Genomic DNA, 19,317 nt, shown 5'->3' on the forward strand with positions numbered 1-19,317 from the left:
AAGCATCAAGGGCACAGAAGAACAAACACCAACCAGGTTGTCAACAACCCCCACACAAGAAAGAAGAGGAGGAAATCGGATGACGAGGGCATGCCAAGGAAGACAGAGGACTGAGCAGTGCCATTAGCAGCTGCAGCAACACCATAAGCCGCCACAAAGGAAAACGACAAAGAGGTCATGGAGGGAACGTGACCACCACCAATCACACCTCCACCCCAGAGACCACAGGCATGCAGCCAGCCAGAACGCCAGCCAAAGAGGGAGAAGCAGTCGGGAGAAGGAGCGAAAATGGTCGAGTTGCAGCAAGCGGGAGAGCCCTTTTTTTGAAAATGTTACTTGTAGGTTTCATACACCATTATCCTTGATAATGAACATGTTGCTTCCACATGCCTCAACAAGTTCCAATTTGTGACTTATCAAAGTATTACATCTATTAAAAGTTGAGGCTTGTGATAATGAACATGTTGCTTCCATAGGCCTCAACTTTTAATAGGTGTAATACTTTGATAAGTCGCAAATTGGAACTTGTTTTGTCCATATTGCAAGTCAAAAAATGACCAAACTTTAGTGGCCAATATTTGCATTATCAATATATTAATATCTAAAATAGCACACATCGATGCAATTAACACATTATGGAGGAACATAAACATCAATTGTGCACCAATAATATCAACACCTAAACAATATTTGAAACAACACACATTGGGTGCAACTTTGTGGAATCACTAGGTGTCAACAATCTATAATCTCCACTCAAATCTAACATGCATACAAGATTCCTCCATTTGACAAATGAGAAAGGAAGATGTCGACAACATGATCTCCCTAATGGAGTTAGGGAACAAGAGGCAACATCTTTATCTCCATAGCTTCACATAATTGAAATATGTTAGTAAGGACCAACATCGTCATAATCATCATAAATTGCATCTCAAATATTAGCAAAATTATTCTTCATGGGAAGTAGATTCACTTCTTCAATCTTCTCAACAATTAGTGGCTTATCAAATATACCAAAAGATTTGGTTAACAATTCAACCTTAGATCTCAACTTGGAATGATCAATCCAACCAAAATCCATACGCCTCAGACATTGAAGATGGGTCTAGTAGATAACATCGTTTGACAAAATGAGAATGCAAACCACATGATGTACAAGGTTGTAGATCAAAGCAATTACTTGAAAGATAACTCTCATGTCCACAATGGGAACAAATTTGGACATTATTGAACTTAGTACTTATTCTTTTGTTGCTTGGATTTTTTAATTTCACAAGAATCACCAACAGATATAGGCTCAACGTGACATTTATTCATGTTACCTTTATTCAAATACGTAAAGCCAACAAAACTTTGGTAACAAAGACCATGTTTGCTCCTATTTGATTTATGAGGTTCCCAAACTCTTACAATGGGTTTGGGTTAAGTAACAAATTTTGACTCAATGGGTTTTGGTTTTTGTGACTTTGGTTTATGGTAATTTTGAACCACAAATTTAGACATTTTTCCTATAAAACACAACACCTTTCTTCAAGGAAATTTTCGTTTTACATTCTTGCTTTGTTGAAATGCTTGAAGAAGGTACATCATGCTTAACACCTAGCACTTGTGTGTAACTGATCTTGTAACCTATGTATTTCTCAATTATATATATATTACAGAATTGCATGAAAAGAGGTATATTTCATCTTTGGCATTCATATATTAATTATGCCTAATCTTTTGTGCTCGCGCATTAATTTGTAGAAACAATATGCCATCAATAAATGTACACATGATTATGGATATAACTCGAAATAATGATTCTCCAATGAAACAATTACTAGCACTTAACAACTTTTTTAAACTAACCACCCATCAAACAAATATTGCTTTACTTAAAAAGTAATTTAAAATTTGCCCAACATTACTCTTGAAAGGTAATTTAATCATGGTAGTATTAATGATTAATCATCAAATCTTTAGAAAGGTAATGATAGCTCGTCAGAAGCACAGAGTGCTAAATAAGAATATAAAAATTTTGCACGCTTTGTGGGTGTGCATTTTCAAGAAGCCGAGTGTCATTTCGAAGATTGCTCTGAAGTTGCAGAAGCGGAGAAATTGCAGAACGAATTCAAAAATGGGAGGTGATCTTAGAAGAGAGGCACCTGATAATATTTCTAGATGGCGGGAGATGCCTAAGGTATGGACAAAGTGGAGAAGGGTTTCATGACGCATTTCATGGAAAAACTGGTGGATTATGACAAAAGCAAAGTTAACTTGGTGGTTACCAGAGTGACTGAAAACTGGAAAAATGGTTCGTTCAAAATTCATGGTGTAAAATTCAAGTTGGACGCGGACCTCATCTCTATGGTCACGGGTATGCCCCATACCGGCCTTAATTTCTTTAGGGACCTGAAAGTGTCCAATAATGCTGTGAAGCTCTTTCCGCGCAAAAATAAGGAGAGAGCAAAATTAGGCAAAGCGTCTAGGGGGTATTATGATGTGTCTAATATTAAAAAAAATTGGGGTTGTGTGCTTAATGCCATTATGGAGTATATCACTGTGGAGGGTCGTTTCACTAGGGTCCATACCTATCACTTTTTGTGCTTCTGAATCACTTTAGGCATGAGAAGAGGGTTTCTCTTCCCTATTACCTTTTCAGGCCCTTATCGCGCTCATTGAACAAGCACAGTAAGAACCCCTCTTCTCATGTGCTACATTATGGCCTTATATTGCTCATTTATGAGCATTGTAAGATTTTGGCAATTCAGGAAAATAAAAGGTTGTCGATGTCGCTAGGGAAAGGCAAGAGGAAAAGTGAGGACCCTGGGCCCAGTAAGGATGAGCTGAAACAGAGTAAAAAGGTTAAAAAAGCCTCTGTGGAGAAAAAGGTTGAGGACATGGATAAACAAAAGGATACAGAGGTTGATCCTGAGGATATGGGAAAAGAAGGAAGTGAGATGGAGATTGATGATTCTGACGGGGTGGAGAGCTGGAAAGATGAGGAAGTGGGGGAAGAGGAAAGAGGAGACGAGGATGATTCTGATCAGAACAACCCTACCCACAGCACAAGTACTGGTAATTTTAACAACCAACCTATGGAGGAGCAGGACAACCAGATTAACCAAGAGGAAAGGGAAATGGAAACTGAGCAAAACAAGGATAAGGAGGATACGAGCAGGGAAAAGGATAGAGTTGGAGATGAGATTATTCTGGATAAGCTCAAGAACCAGTCTGATGTGCGTCTGGGTTTTGATAGGTGGGTATATGAAAGAATTAATAAAATGGAAAAAATAGCTAATCAGCAGGAAGAGAAGGGACAGAAAGGTGAAAGTAACCAGGAGCAGTGGAAAAAGGTTATGGACGAAAAAGTGGAGAAGTTGGAAGTTCCGACCAGCAAGCTGGAGGAAGGAAAGACAGCCATGACGAACTTCCTGATTATGATTTCGGATATCCTCAACTTTGTGACCAGAAATATGGAGGAAATTGCCAAATACCTTGATGGCTCCAGCACTTCCAAACCTATTGTGGACCTTGATGTTGATGATGATGTTATTGAAGTTGGGAATGTGGATAGTGCTCCTGGAGGTGCGGCCAAAAGGACTAGGGCGAGTATGAAAAAAGCTACCTTGGCCTCTTCCAAGGAAATCCCAATTCTCAGGGATAATATCAATGAAATGGAAGGGATTAGTGGGAAATTGGCTAATGCCCTTATAAACATTAAGTAATTTGTTTGTTTTTTGTTTTGGCTGGTTGTTGTTGGTTGTGTTGGGCTTTTGTGTTGGCTTTTGCCCAGTACTTTGCTGGTTTTTTTGCAGTCTGCCATGTCTTGTTTCTTAACGCTATTATATTTTAAGGTTCTTATGTAAAGGGTTTCGGGGTCCCTTCAAAACATGGTTTTCCTGTAATCAAAAACATTGCTCTTGAAATATATCATGTAAACAATCTTTTGTGTATTTCACTTTGCAAATAAAAACTTCCAACATGCAATCAATATGTATCAATCCCTTCTTATTGGCCAAAAAAGATTGCCCAACACTTCTCTTGAATTATATCATGCAAAACTCCTTTCCCTATTTCACCTTGCAAATAAAAACTTTCAAATTGCAATCAAAATGTATTAATACCTTCTTGTTGACCAAAAAAGATTTTAAAAAATAATTTCCAGTCCTCTTCATTTGAACTTATGTTAAATCTTACATAATAGAGGCAAACAATTCATATCAACAGATACAATAGCAACAACAAACATACACAACTCAAAAATGAAGCAAAACAATTTATCTCTTGCCAATCCCAACTTCCATTCATCGGCTCATAAAATTTGGATTTCTTTGACTTTAAGGTATCATTTGTAACAAACAACAAATGTGCAGCTAACTGATTATCATCTATATTCCATCACTGCTAATAGCAGCATTAAAAAAAATTCCCATGATAGACGCTTCTCTTCCCACACATGACCTCTTATACGAATCTTGAATGGCATAAATACTTATTTAAATGCACTTAAATTATGGATGCCCATGTGGAGTCAAATAGGAAACAAAAAAATCCAGTGTATGGTAAAAATGCAATTTTTCAGTAGATCAACAACCACAAATCAGCAATCAACAGACATACAGTGGCTTCTCATGTGCTCACAATCACAGATTTATCCACGTCTCACGCCCAACCTTCCTAGTGTTGTGACACCATTGTTAGGCCCAGAAGGGGAATAGGAAAATATAGTATTGCATTTCAAAAAGTTATATTTGAAGAAATTTTTAGATCTTTATTTTATAGGAAGCAAAACAGTTTAACTGTCAACTATCTAAACTGAAAAAATGTATTACAAATATAGTTTTGATTAAGAAAGCAGCAAAAACATGGGTGTTGACCCTTTCATACAACAGCCCGAAGACAGTAAGAGTGGCAACAAAACAAGAGAGCAAACCCCGGAAAAAGAGGGTCAGATAAGCCAAAGGAAAACCTATCAAACCAACAACCCATAACCCAACTCAAGGAAGGGGAGAGACACCCAAGTCTTGACAAGGTGTATGGGGGAGGGGAGAAGACTTCCCCTTCTGCATGCGACAAACCACAGTCTAGGCAATAATGTCATTAGGACCATCAAAAGAGAGATCAAGCGCGAAGGACCCTGCAAGGTTAAAAACAAAGACGCCAACAGAGTGCTACTGCAAAAGAAGAACATCGAGAGCAGATTCGATAGGAGTAGGACAGAGCTACAAAACAAGAGCAATAGGAGTTGAATCCTCAAGAACAGCAACAACAACATCGACATCAGCATCAGTGGCAATATGAGACACATCCTAAGAGGTGGTCTCATCCTCCAAAGAGGAGTCAACAGAATAAGAATCGAAAACAAAAACAATCAAGTTATCAACTGTAGCCTTCCACCAAGTAGCAACGCCTTTGTGATGCGGAAGAGACCAATCTGAAGCTGAATGACCCGTAGAGAAGCATTTTCGATAGCAAAAAGGGAGACCCTCAAAATCCAATGGTTGAGTCCAAAGCCTATCCCCAACCATAAGAACCACATCCCAAGGGAAGGGCGAAGAGATGTCAATATCCATTAAAATGTGGGCAAAGGTGGAGTGGCCCATGGAAGTCGTGGCATCATCAACCTTAAAAAAATGGCCAATAGAGTAACCTATGGCCTCGTAGCAAGAATGCTCCAAGAAATGAAGGGGAAGATTCGAAACGCAAATCCAAACCGAACACATTAAGTGGTTCAGTAAGAGGGTTAAAAGAAGTTATCCAGGGCTTAACAAAGAAAGTGAACTCCCCAAGCCCACAACTTGCCCAATATCAAGTCACGATCAGACGAAGAAGCAAAGGAAGCAATATGAAAGCCTTTAGCACAAGGAAAAAGCTCAATACTATGAGCAACAAGGGGCTTCCAAGAATCACTCACCTGGTGATGAAGGTCCAATAACGAAGGCCAAAGCCCAAAGAATCTTTACAACAATGCACAGCGTTGATAGAACCCAATGTTATCCACGACATCCTGTCCACAAACCACAACAAGGGAGGACTTGGCATAGGGAAGAGGACAAACCCCCTTGGGGGGCTGGGCAAAAGATTTGGCCACACGAGCAAAGCTGCGCTTACCAACGAAAGGAGGTGGTATGGGTAGGACCTTAGCACTTGTAACAAGGTCACTATCAATAGCAACATCACCAAACAGAGGAGCAGCACCATTAGCCAAAGCTTCAACGGCAACGACCCCAAGGGCATCCAGGGGGGGGACCACCCGCAACTAGAGCAACATTAGCGACCACAGTGGCATCCACATGAGGGGGAGTGGGCCCCGATCCACCCCGCGCAAAGGCCATGGCCGCAGTTGGAGCAGTCCCAAGAGCAAGGCTTCCAAATCTGAGCATGCAAGTAAGCAGTAGATGGGAGCCATTTCAAATAGTGATGTATTATAAATATGTTATCCCACAAGATTAACATATTAACAAGAACAATTACAATAATTGCACATTTTCTTAAGTTGTCTCAGCAGGTACATGTGGTAGAACGCAACTTCTACCTAGTCAAGATTGAGCACCCGATAAAAATTTACGATTCCTTTGGAGCATAAACAAATAATACACAAGATAAAATAGAAGAAATCCTCAATACTGCTAAGATGTTGACCTCTTCTTTTATGGGCAATATTAACTGTAACATTTTTTATATATTTAATCAAAACCACTTTTAACATTTAGATAAGTCTTCCTAACGTTGTTACATTTGTAATTAATTAAAGTGATCTGTATTTTGTGTCTGAGCAGCATTAACCACAACTACTAATAACATTTTCAAGTTGTCCCTGATTGATTGTGTTCGAATATTTTATCCTGAATGAAGTATATATAACAATTTTAATGTCAAGTAGAATAACATGTGAGATTAATGCCAGCCTAATTAAACAAACCTAAGAAATGAGAATCAATCACACAAACAAACAAAAAAATCCCTATATAAATCAACAACCATAAGGTTCTTCAGCATCGAATCACATTAAAGTTCCTGCCTTGCACATCTTGAGCCATCCCCAAGATGGTCATTTACTTAAGTTAGATACCCCTGGAAGGACTTTACATGATAAAGAGGCATGAATTGTATCTTTTTAAAGTTTAAACTCTCATCCTGTTAAGAGGGTCCTGTAAACAATTCCATTATTTGATTAGAGCATTAGTTAAATATTCAAACTTCACATAATAAATAATTCGTAATATTTTTTAGTGCAATTTTAAGCATCCCTTGACATGCTATTGAACCATGCATTTCCAATGCCATGTTGAAATCAATTGTAAAATTAGTAAATAACAAAAATCTGGTAAGAGAACATGATTAAGTTTTTCTCAACGTGACAAGACCCCAAGTCCAAACAGAGCATTATATGATGTACTTAATTGTATAGGGGATAAATTTAATAGTTAAACAGACAGAATGATCACTCCTTGTAACCACTGTCCCAGAGAAAGACTAACTATTCAGTTACAAGACAGTCAAATTCTAGAATGTCCTTTGTGCTTCCAAGAAGAATTTAATTGTAAAAAAACATTAACCTGTGTAGATTTGCTCTTTTTATTAAACAATATGGAAGATTTATAGATCATCCGTTATGTTACAAATATCACCTGTGGATAAGAAGGCAAAAGCTGTTACATGAGACACGTCCACATTAGCCAATGACAAAAATGTTTTACTCATCACTCCACTGGGAGGAGATAAATGGATTCACCTCCTCAGGATTGATGAGAAAATTTGTAGATTATATCTAATCTTTAACACCTTCCAATTGTTGTTGATTTCTTGCTACTGATTTGAGCAGAATGTGCAGCAAATACAGCCAAAAAAATGGTGAGACAAACCTATGTGAATAAAAGAAAACAAATATTATGTACATGACACCAAAGTAATCTGAATTTTTTTCTCTAGATGTTGATAAAAATTTGCCGATGCAGATTACACTCTTCACATTTAATACATTCCCTTAAACACAGGATTCATGCGACAGATACTTGGCCCATATTCCTCATATTCTGCCTTTGAATGGCAAGCCTGTAAGACACAAATCAAAATTGATGAAATTTCATTAACATAGATCTTAGGAAATATTCAAGACTCTAGGTAGAACTACAAAAAAATATTATCCATATCCTCCTTAGCATAACATACATGGAGAATTATATAATGATCAAGGAAATACCGTATAAAATTCTGGGGTAGAAGCAAGAACAGAACCTCCAAACCAAACTGCAAACCGCTGGATCGGATGGCTGACAACATTCACTTCCACTGCTTGCGACTGCAACAGAGTATATTAAGATGAAATTAGCACACTAAATAAGAAAACAGATTGCATGATAGTAGCTTGATAGAGAAAATAATGACTTACTTTGGATTCACCACCTAGTTGAGCATCTGATGCAGCAATTCGAGAATCCACAATTTTTTTGATATCACGCTGCAATCGTCTTTGGAAGTCTTTGAACATAGTGGACCCTCCTGATAGTACTATATTCTGCTTCCATGCAATGGGAAATAAAGTCAAGAAAGATGGAAAATGAATTCAATACACATTAGCCTTTCATATCTACAATTTCTGCAAGAAAAAGATAGCTTGGGCTTTTAACAAGTAGATTATATAGCCAAAAAAAGTATGTAGTTAAATCTTAAACTTAGTGCATTTTTCTGCCTAATGAAAATTAACCTTGTACAAAGCACGTCTTGTGTCAATTGGCGATGATTGGATGCACCTATCCACTACAACAGGTAAAGGGGTAGCAAAATCACTACTGTAGATCTCTGGATGAAAGAATACCTGTAGATTTAGATAAGAAAAAACAATCATTTTTAGATACATTTGCATACTTACGTTCTGAATTAGGGTTGAGAAACTCCTTAGAGTACATGAAGCTGGAATATCAATAAAATATTTTAATTATAAGCATACCTTGTAATCCCCAATGCAAATCAAGGAATATGAACTAAAAAGTGAAGAATATGTGAACCGATAAAAGTAAGTATTCTAGATAAGTTACATAAAACCTAACACATTTTTATGGTACATTAATGGAAACATTCAACAGGGTCTCCAAACATTAAAATAATCAAAATTAATGCCTAATCCTTAAAACAAGAAATGATAAAATTATCAATCATAATCAGAAAGCAAGAAAGCAAGCTTATTTTTACTATCCAACAGCCTGGGCCAAAACATATCAAAATGCATCAAGACCCTTACCAAATAGAATAACTTTGCTAAAACCAGTATTCCACGGAAACATGTCCCCTACCCTCATTGGCTGTCCTGTTCATTTCAGAGACATCCTATATGCATCTCCATTATTCCTTGTGTCCTGGAGACGTTTCAAAAAGAATTTGGCTTCTTGAGGACTTAACCGCTTTTTTAACTTCTTTGTGTAAGTGGATTAGGACAAGTGGCGTAGGTCTCTGGGGGCTGACCTAGTGTTCCCATGACATTAACAGGCATCTTCAATCTACTGAAAATGTCACAGGGACATCCCTATGTACCATGGTCAACATTTGGAAAAACATGAAAAAATAAAAAATACTTGTAAGGTAATTTTACAATAGGAAGGAGGCATATTTAAGCATTATTTTCATGATCACTGGTGATAATAAATATAATTGCTAATACAAAGGGCACGATTCCCCCCTCGATCACACTTATCAATCAATCAACCAACAAATACACACACATAATCCCATACTCATATTTCAGTTTCTTGCTCAACTTTCAAGTTCAATATTCAATGGTCATTGTTATAGATGTTAACAGTATTTGAATTTTCAGGTTTTTAGATATGATATTTAATAGTTAATTATATGAATGAGAATCTATAAAAAAATGTTTTTATGATTTCCTTGTATTTTTAATACATGTGCGTATATAATTTCGCTTCCCATAAATCTAGGACAAATTTTGCTAATCTGGAAATTCATTCCCCACTCCCACCATCCCAAAAGCTGCTAGAAACATAACTTGAACAAAAAATTCTGACAAACAACTCTCTGAGCTAACCCAGGTTAAGATGCATGTTCCTGTCAGCCAATGTGGGCTTTAATTTGTAGGTACAACATTCTTCCATGGACACCTCTCAGAAAAATTGGCACTAATTGGCTGTCACGGGATCAATAAGGCTCATTAAGGCCAAATCAACTGACGGGCACAAAAAACTAAAAAGTGTTCATAATTAACTAATTTGATGTCCCTGCCTTCATTCAATAACTACAAATTACCCACATGTTTTTGCTTGTGTTCTGCAGCTTCTTAAACAACAATACATCATTAATCCAAATCTCCAATTTCAGATTCAAGGTTGACAATTCATCATAACTTTGAGCTTCCAAGCTTGGGATCATTTTATGCTTAATCTTCTTTGCCAATTTGCACCTCCTTTCCACTTCATTCCTCTTCATTAAATCATGATCTTCTTAGTCATCGGAACCAAGGATGTATTTCACATAGCCAAGAGTTACTTTGTCTAGCACACTAAAAAGCGAGACTGTTGCAATACCGCCTCTACCAGGTATTGGCACAATCATTTTCCTCTTGTTTCTACTTTGCATTACTGCAATAATAAAAACACAAACATACTGAACTGAAATGAGAAAACACAAAGAGAGTACAGCCATGCACAATTTGTGACCCTGCCATGATGAGATTATGCCCCCAGGTTAAGCAATGATTTGGTAGATAGCTCTGACTTGACAGCACCACTGAACTGTAATCAAAACAAGTGGTCACATGTAAAATATGATTGCATGAAGTGAAGAGCCTATGAAACGTATTCCCAAACCAGTGAAAATACCTTTTAAACTTCCTAGTGATCACATTCAGTTCACAAATATCATCTATTATATCTAGGATGCATATTTCAATGCTGCCTATAGGAGGACCCATAGGATGAGCCTCTTCATTTTTCACTACACATTCAAGCCTTCCCATGTATCTATAGGAATGCTAAAGATGAGACCTTGGATACTTTTTTAACACCTTCATAGCTAGGCAGTACACATCTTGTTTGCCTTTCTACAAATGAACAAAATAAATGTTGTCCAAGGAGATTATAGATCAGGCTTCACAAATCTCCGCTTAGGAGCATGACCTGCTTAATAGTCTCAATGATGATTTCAGGATTCTCTTTGACAGTTCTGTTCTTAATTCTTACTATACCATGTAGAGACATGGCCCAACTAAGACATTGCACTAAACCAACTGCTGCTACCTCATTATTGGTGCCATAATTAATACTTATTACTTACAGTAAGGCTACAAGGAAGCTCCTGATCTCTCTCTCAAAAGACTTGCTGCAACTTTCCCCAGATTTTCATTGGAAGACAAAATTAAGTTTAGCCATCCTCAAGATAACATTTTCCACATCACATGCTTTTTGTTTATATCAACACCTCCAGCACTTTTATCAAGTTATAGCACAAAATCCATGTTAGTAATAATCCAATGGCCATATCGATTGTACTAATAATTGAACAGGATGAGATCACGTACATAAATGAACCATCCAGCCTTGGTAAATTTAAGGAGCATATCTATCTTGATAACTAGAATAAAATGAATAATCATTAGTGAAATGGTGTGCCCCCTGATAGAGATTTTTACTCTACAGATTGTTTCTTTGATACAAACTTCCAGTGTTGCTACAAGGTGCAGCAATGGCATTTTATTTTACCAAAAAAAAATCTATAAAATAAGCAACATCAATATAATAGAATGTCTGTTTCTTGGGCAATGAAGATCACCATAACAATATGATTTGTAAAAACTTGTCAGAGGATTTGATGCACCTTCTGTGTATATCAATCATGTATTTGTAGCCTTCTTGTATCCTTTATGTCTTTTACCGTAACGTGTATGGATATATTCCCCAATAAAAGGGTTGCTACAGTGAAAGCTTTGGAGATAAAGTGGGAAGCACTAGCCAATCTGTTGGTGAATTAGGCATGGAAGGAGCATCTGGAAAACCAGGAGAACAGGTTGCTGGAGGAATCTTCCAAGACAAAAAAATGCCAATTTTCTAGTTTTTGCTGGTGCTTAGGAAAGGCCTCAAATGATCTTGCAAAAAGTTCTTGTGATATAGAGAGGGATAACTTTAGCCATTAATTACAAGCTTCCTAAGGTTATAAAAAAGTCTACCTCTCAAATTATAGTTTTAGCCCTTTCTTCAAAGACAAATGTCTGAAATTGAAGGCTACAGAAGATTAATAAAGGTGTCCAAAACCTCCTCATGAGGGTCCACAGCTTTCATATATGCCTCACATAGAAAAGCCTGTAAAAGTGGTACTCAGCTTTGGCTAAACAAGCTTTGTTTGTTGCACCTTGACAAGAGTGAAATGCAAAATTGAAATATCTTCCCCGAGCAGGGTTGGAACTAGCCTCTAGGCAATTATTGATAGTGAAAAAGTGGATGATATTTAAAGCGATGGGTTGTTACTTGTTTACTATTATCTGTCTAAAATATCAATGTGCATATTAAATGGTGTAACAAAATATAAGTTATAACACAATAGAAACCTTATTCAAATACAGTTTGCTTATAACAAAATAACCAGCTCCACAGCTAACAAAAACATTACAAATACATTTTAAGCTAATTTCATGGATCAAATTATGGACCACTCCCTTTATCCTCACCTCCTCACCCACACAAGGAATTATTAGTTGGGGTGAAAAAAATCTAAATATCCATTCACCCTAGATTGTAGTGTGATTTTTTCTTTTGCAGCAGCAAGCATTTATTCAATCTCCACCATCATTCTCGAGGTTTCCCTTTAGATTTCTCCTATCACTTTAATGAAAATGGTAGAACCACTTAGTTGAGGTTCCTTCACAGGATCCATCAGAAACAAAAGTGGATTATTTGGTTTTTCTTTCATTGGTGTCTTCCATCCGTTTGGTCATTTTAACTTTCATCTCCTTCCACTCCTTTGGCTCTCCACAAATCCTTGTCACTCCCTCATTCTAGGTTTAGAAAACTTGGAGAGGGGTTGTTGCACCCTAGGGCTCTCAAAGGCTCCTAGCTTCAGCATGGGAAAGGTGATTCTCTCTGCTTCAATCTTGTTCAGCCAATCTACACTGTTTGAGCTCTAATTTATAAGTTTCCCATTCTAGCTACATCCTCAATACTTTTGTTACTAAAAAGTCAGCATTACAAATTGGGTGCATAATTCTGATCACTACATGTCTCTCAAAGTGGTGTTCTTTGCACTTGGACATGGCAAGTAAGGATTCTACCCCCTTCCTTGTAGCTCCAAGAAAAATGAGTCTAAGAAACCTAAACATTCCTCTAAACGTTCTGCATCCACGCAGTAAATGATCTAGTTGTTGTACCCATATCAAAAAATAATAAATATCAGATTGCCCCATCCTTTGAGTCAAGTTCTTATAATTTCTTGTTTTGTGAGCCATACCTGAACCCTTGTCACGATCATCAGTGTTGTTTTTGCCATCTCTAATCAATTGATTTGCAGAGCCTAGGAAATGAGCTTTCCTATGGATCCAATGAGGCAAAGATCATAACTCAAATTACATTTAAAGGACAAAAACAATAAGGTATGAAAATTTGTAGCTTTGTTGGATGGCATATACCTGTATGAAGGAATGCATAAAGTTCAAATCAGATATTGTGTCTCAATGATTAGGCACCCACTTATGTGAAGGGTAACATAAGATTGTCAAAGTAAAAATGCGATTCTATATATAGGTGGGCACCTTATAGAAGGCAAACATAAATATGTCAAGTGAATGCCATATTGAGAGGTGGTAACGTTTAAGATTCTCAAAAAGATTCTATTCAGAATAATATATAAATAAAATATAATTAACAAAGATTGAGGATGGCGGTCTGCTACTTTTCGGCGGTCTAGTGATGCGAGTATGCTGACTGGATGCAACTGGGCTGACTGGTGGTGCATGTGTGCTAGCGACCTCAACTGCGGACCCTTCTTGAGGTGTTGGCGTGGAACTGGAGGAGGCCTCCCTCCTCCATCTGGTTTGCGTTATCTCTCCCTTCTTTACTCTGCATTTATGGTTTTTTTTTGCTTCCGTAAGCGCGTAATTGCCTTTGCCCTTGCCGCCCCCTCTTGGGCGTACGTCAGCTCCGCATTTAATGGAGGCAGAGACTGATGGAGGTCCTCAATCCCAACCCTCGCCGCCCTCTTCCCAACCTCCTCTGCAGCCGAAGTCGTTCTGTGAGGCCGTAAGTGGAGGCTCGAGCTCTGTCGCGAAAGACGCTAGGTTCGTGGCTGCTGCAAATGGCAATGGAGCGGATCCACAAGGTAAGGACCCTGGCTTCAGCCTCAATCCCTTCACCATTTCCCCGAATGAAGCCATGGCAAATGAAATTACCTTGGAGAAAAATAGGTTAAAGGATTCTGCCATTTTCTTTGCTTGTGTGGATATAGATAGATGCCCTCCGCAAAAATTCATGGATGATTGGTTTTATAATTATTGGAACCTAAAATTAGGGCTTCATTTTTCTTTCTGTAGACAAATTCAAAAGGGACTATTCATCATATTTTTTAATTCTCATGAAATGCAATCAAAGGTTCTAAATAAATTATACTAGAATGTGGGGAGAACGGCTTTTTGTGCCCTAAGTTGGTCCCCTGAAGCTAATCCTGAAGAAATCTTGGCTCTTTCGAGCCCTTGATGGGTAGTTCTGAAGAATATCCCACCCTTTTTATGGTAATATATCCCCCAAATCGTCGAACCCCTCGGTAAATTCATCCGCATGGATGAAAGCCCACGCCTTGTTCCCCATCTGGATGCCAGAGTGCTCATCTCCATTCTTCCTGGGATTAATTTGCCCAATTCCCTTCAGCTTAAAATTGCAGAGGATGCGTTCTCTTGCCCGCTGGAATTCTTGGGAGGTTTGAACGCATGTTTCCTTTGTAAATGTGAGGGTCATGTGAGGAAAAATTGCCCCATTTTGAGGAAAAATGCCTTAGCCGTGGATGCTACTAAACCGAATTCCACCTCCAACAACCACTCCATCCCGTCCGCTCAGCCCGCAATGGAGTCCACCCCTTCCTCCCACCCTGAGCCTCCCACTCCCGCCTTGAACCCCCTGCCCCCTCCCTCCGTCGCAGTTCCACCTCTCCAACCTTCGGATGCCGCCTCCCCTGCCTTATCGGATGATGGCTACCAGGTCGTGATGAATTCTAAAAAGTGTAGAAGGAAGAATGTGCAACAATTAGTCCTGAATAAGGGGGGAGCTTCCTCTAAGCCTCCCCAGCTCAACTTGTTGCACACCCCCTCTAAGGTTAAAAGCATCATCAATAGTTTTGAATCCCCCCGAGGATGCTCTGGCGGTATCGTTATTGGGGTTGGCTCTGCTAACGTCTCTAAGAAAATCGAAGCCACCCTCGGTAACGATGGTGGCAGTGGCTCCAATAAGGACTTGTCTGCATGTTCTACCATGGCTCAGGCCATCAGTGCTGGCACTAGTGTTGCTAGGAACTCGGTTTTTTGCTCCTCTAGCATGCTCCCCCCACAAGAGCCTTGTTCAAAGGCAATTCCCTCACCTACAGAACTAGAAGAGCCTCTCCCAGAAAATACCTATCTGGAGGAGGATACGCATGGAGATGACCTTGAAATACAAACAGATGGCACCTCGAAGCCTACTAGAAGGGGAAGGCCCATGGGGTCTAAAAATAAAGTTAGGTCTGCTAAAAAAAAGGACAAGGGCTCCCCTGCCTGTGATAGCAGCCTCCTAGCTGCTGAAGGTCCATAATTACCCCATCTGTTTACCATGAAATTCATCTCATGGAATGTGAGAGGTCTGGAGGCTCCAGACAGAAAGAGGATTGTTAAATGTTTTCTGGATTCCCATAAAGATCTAGACTTCCTGATGCTCCAGGAACTAAAATCTGTTAATTTTACATTGGAAACCAATCTAAATGTCATTTGGAAAGACTCTATTAAGTTTTGCTCCAGCCATCTCAAGGGTAGGGGAGGAGTTGGTTTGCTTGTTAGCCCCAGATGGGCGAATTTCATCACTGCTAATGGCTGCTCCCCTTGTAACAGGGCTGTTTGGGCCTCGGTTAGTATTAACAATACCCTCCTTGGGATCTATAACATCTATGCGTCTAATAACTATAACGAAAGAATTGCCCTCTTGGATTGGATTGCCTCCCTCCCCGACATACCCTTGATCATAGGGGGTGACTTCAACATGGTAGAACATGGTGAGGATAAAATGGGAGGCACAACCTTCTATTGGAAGGGTTCTGAGAAAGCCCATTGCGATAGAATGAAACAGGTCAGAAACCTATTTGACCCACTGCTTGGAAAGAAGGGTGATTCCGAGGGACTATGGAACACATGGTGCAATTCCCAACTAGGTCCCAACAGAATCTACTGCAGGCTCAACCACCTCTCATTTGCCCCTAACGCTTATAATAACCCTATCATGGTCTGCCCCTTCACTCTTTCTGATCATCACCCCATCTCTACCCATATCAGATTAGCTGCCCCCCCCCCCCGCCAATAGGTTAGGGCCTAAGAAGTTCATACTCAATACTCGCCTCCTCCAAGATACGGATGTGCTCTCTACCATCAACATTATTAGACTGATCAATAAAAATAACAAGGATCTCACTTCACACATTGACAGATGGAACTGTAATATTAACTCCTGGCAAAAAATCCTGCAAACGATTGGTCAGAAAAGGGCCAAAGACTACAGATATGAGGAAAGCATCCTCAGCAACAACCTCTCCCGGGTGGAGAATGATGCCCAGTCAGACCCCTCCAACCCTAAACTGACTGCTAATGTGGCTAGTGCTAGGGATGCACTAAGACGACACCAACAAACCAAGATCAAGGGGGCCATGATCAAGGCCCGCACCCACTGGCTACAGTTTGGTGACAAAGGCTCCAAGTTTTTCTTTAACCTCCTTAGGCAAAAACATAGACGGGAAACAATTGATAGAATCATCATTGATAATGATGAGATCTCTGACCTGGATAAGATTAAAGAGGCCTTTGCTCTCTTCTATCAAAAGCTATTCACCTCTGAGGAGTCTGAGGCGGATAAGACTCTTAGAATCAAATTTCAAGCCATCATCCCCAGAAGGATCTCTGAGGAAGATGCCTGCCTCCTGAAGCGACATTTCTCCCTTAATGAAATCCAATGTGCCATTAACTCCCTCCATAACGATAAAGCTCCAGGGCCTAACGGGCTCCCTAATGAATTCTACAAAGCTAATAGTGAATGGATCTGCTCTGACCTATTGGACGTGTACAATGAGGCTGTCCTAAAAGGCTCTCTTGGAGGTTCTATCAATAAGGGCACTATCAAGCTCATACCCAAGGATGGGGATAAGGCCCTCATTAAAAATTGGAGGCCCATCACTCTTCTCAATGTCTCCTATAAAATCTTGGCCAAAATGCTTGCTATGAGGCTGGAAAAAATCCTTCCTAGGTTCATATGCACTACACAGACCGGTTTCATTAAAGGTCGTTATATTCTGAAAAACCTTATCACCAGTTGGAAAACTATGGACTGGGCTAAGGTCTCTGGGCAAGATGCTGCTATGTTTCTCCTAGACTTCGAAAAAGCCTATGATAGGGTGGAATGGGGGTTTATCCTCCTAATGCTTGAATCCTTTGGCTTTCCTAGGGAATTTTGCTCCTATGTTAGAGTCCTTCTGCAGGATGCTTCTGCGCAGATTGATGTTAATGGCTCCCTCTCACCTCCTATTTTGCTCTCCCGCTCCATTCACCAGGGGTGCCCTCTGGCCCCTGCCCTATTTGTCATTGCCTCTGATGCGATATACTATCTCCTTAGAGATACCTCGCTCTCCCCCAAAGTAAACGGAGTTAGGCTCCCTGATAACAATGAACTTATCAACATCCAATTTGCTGATGACACAGCCCTCTTTGTGGAACTTACCAAAGCAAATATAGAGCACCTTAATCACAAACTTCACCTATTTGGCTCTATTTCGGGAGCCCGGGTCTCTAAGGCCAAGTCAACATTCCTTAGTTGGAAGGAGCGTCCCCCGGACTGGTTTGAGAACTTTGAATACCAATGGGGTGGCCCATCCAAGCTTGTTAAATACCTTGGTGCTCCTTTCTCTGTATCCCCCTCCCTGAAGGATATGTGGCTCTAGGTTAAAGAGAAAAATGAAAAGAAACTGAACAAATGGAACAATAGATTCCTCTCCCTAGCTGGTAGAGTTCAAGTTTGCCAAAAAATCCTCTCATCTTACAATATTTACTATTCCTCTACCTGGATGTTTAGCAATTACCAGATCCTCGATATTCAGAAGGCTATTAGACGGTTTCTCTGGTCGGACAGTAAAGGCAATAAGAAATTACATGCTGTTAATTGGAAGTGGTGTCACACGAAGAAAACTCTTGGTGGCCTTGGGTTAAAAGATCTTAGGACCCAAGGTATTGCTCTCGCGGCTAAATGGATCTTTCATGCCTTGGAAGGGCAGGAGCCCTAGAAAGTTCTAATCAGAAGCAACATTGAGAGGGCCGTTCCGAAGAAGGCCAACACCTGGAAAGGGTTACCTTTTGCCGATCTCGTGGCCAGTAAGTTCCCTATCTCTGTCCAAGGCTCCTGTGTGTTTAGGTCTATTTGGAAGGCCTGGGAACATGTTAGAGGATTCTTAGGAAACACTAGTGCCAGTAGTGGTGACCTTATCCATGGTGAGAGGTCTATTTGGTGGAACCTTTATCATGCGGGCAAGCCTCTGGCTCTCACACAGGGGTGTTCGGCTAGGGCCTGGGCCAGCAAAGGCATTAAGTTTTTCATTGATCTGCTGGAGCATGGGAATATTCCGTCGTGGGAAGAACTCAGCTTGAAATTCAACCTCCCTCCCTCTCAAAAAAGAACCTATCACTTGATTGAGCGGGCCTGTGCGGATCTTGGATTACCTAAGGAGTGTTGTGTGGACTCGCATAGTTTCCTTTCATTTAAATGTATTGATGATATTCCTTTATCTAAAATTAAGGCACAAAATGTATATGCTAAGCTGAACTCTGATTCCTCTATTATCATTCATGCTAATATGTTATGGTACTCTGACCTCTCTGATCTACAGTGGCAGAAAATCTTTAGCAGGCTTTGGAAAAGTCCGATTGAGCCCAAACTCAAGTGCTTTAAATGGTTGTTGCTGCTGAATAGGCTCCCTTTAAAAAGGAGCTGTGATGATTTTGAGCTTTGTTCTATTTGTAAACTCTCTGATACTAGAAGGCATATCTTCTTTGACTGTTCCATTGCTAGGGAGATCTGGTTAATGTTTGGTTTTTCTATCCCTGACCTTACAAACACAATG

General features: G+C 39.7%; 2 protein-coding genes across 3 annotated transcripts in view; one reads left to right on the plus strand and one right to left on the minus strand.

The window, feature by feature from the left end:
- The first annotated feature begins 1,975 nt into the window (after window positions 1–1,975).
- On the plus strand, window positions 1,976–4,944 carry LOC131059779 (uncharacterized). Its single transcript, XM_057992818.2, has 3 exons — window positions 1,976–2,185; window positions 2,757–3,063; window positions 4,829–4,944. The coding sequence occupies exons 1-3, from the start codon at window positions 1,976–1,978 to the stop codon at window positions 4,942–4,944; spliced, it is 633 nt and encodes a 210-aa protein (XP_057848801.2).
- A 2,580-nt stretch (window positions 4,945–7,524) lies between these two features.
- LOC131059725 (actin-related protein 3) overlaps window positions 7,525–19,317 on the minus strand; it is a 114,232-nt gene continuing 102,439 nt past the window's right edge. For both annotated transcript variants that reach the window (XM_057992751.2, XM_057992750.2), the window contains 4 exons: window positions 8,696–8,806; window positions 8,381–8,506; window positions 8,192–8,290; window positions 7,525–8,043 (listed from right to left, as the gene is read on the minus strand). In XM_057992751.2, the coding sequence (XP_057848734.2) occupies window positions 7,963–8,043; window positions 8,192–8,290; window positions 8,381–8,506; window positions 8,696–8,806 (417 nt within the window). In that variant the 3' untranslated portion in view covers window positions 7,525–7,962. The remainder of the gene's footprint in view (window positions 8,044–8,191; window positions 8,291–8,380; window positions 8,507–8,695; window positions 8,807–19,317) is intronic.

This window comes from Cryptomeria japonica, chromosome 3 (assembly GCF_030272615.1).
Source record: "Cryptomeria japonica chromosome 3, Sugi_1.0, whole genome shotgun sequence".
Taxonomy (NCBI): Eukaryota; Viridiplantae; Streptophyta; class Pinopsida; order Cupressales; family Cupressaceae; genus Cryptomeria; species Cryptomeria japonica.

Bases quoted from the DNA above. Each gene is read 5' to 3' on its own strand.
- LOC131059779 (XM_057992818.2), top strand. From the start codon at position 1,976: ATGATAGCTCGTCAGAAGCACAGAGTGCTAAATAAGAATATAAAAATT. The intron at 2,186-2,756 runs GTATGGACAAAG...TTGGCAATTCAG, and splicing joins GATGGCGGGAGATGCCTAAG to GAAAATAAAAGGTTGTCGAT. The intron at 3,064-4,828 runs GTAATTTTAACA...TTACAAATATAG, and splicing joins TACCCACAGCACAAGTACTG to TTTTGATTAAGAAAGCAGCA.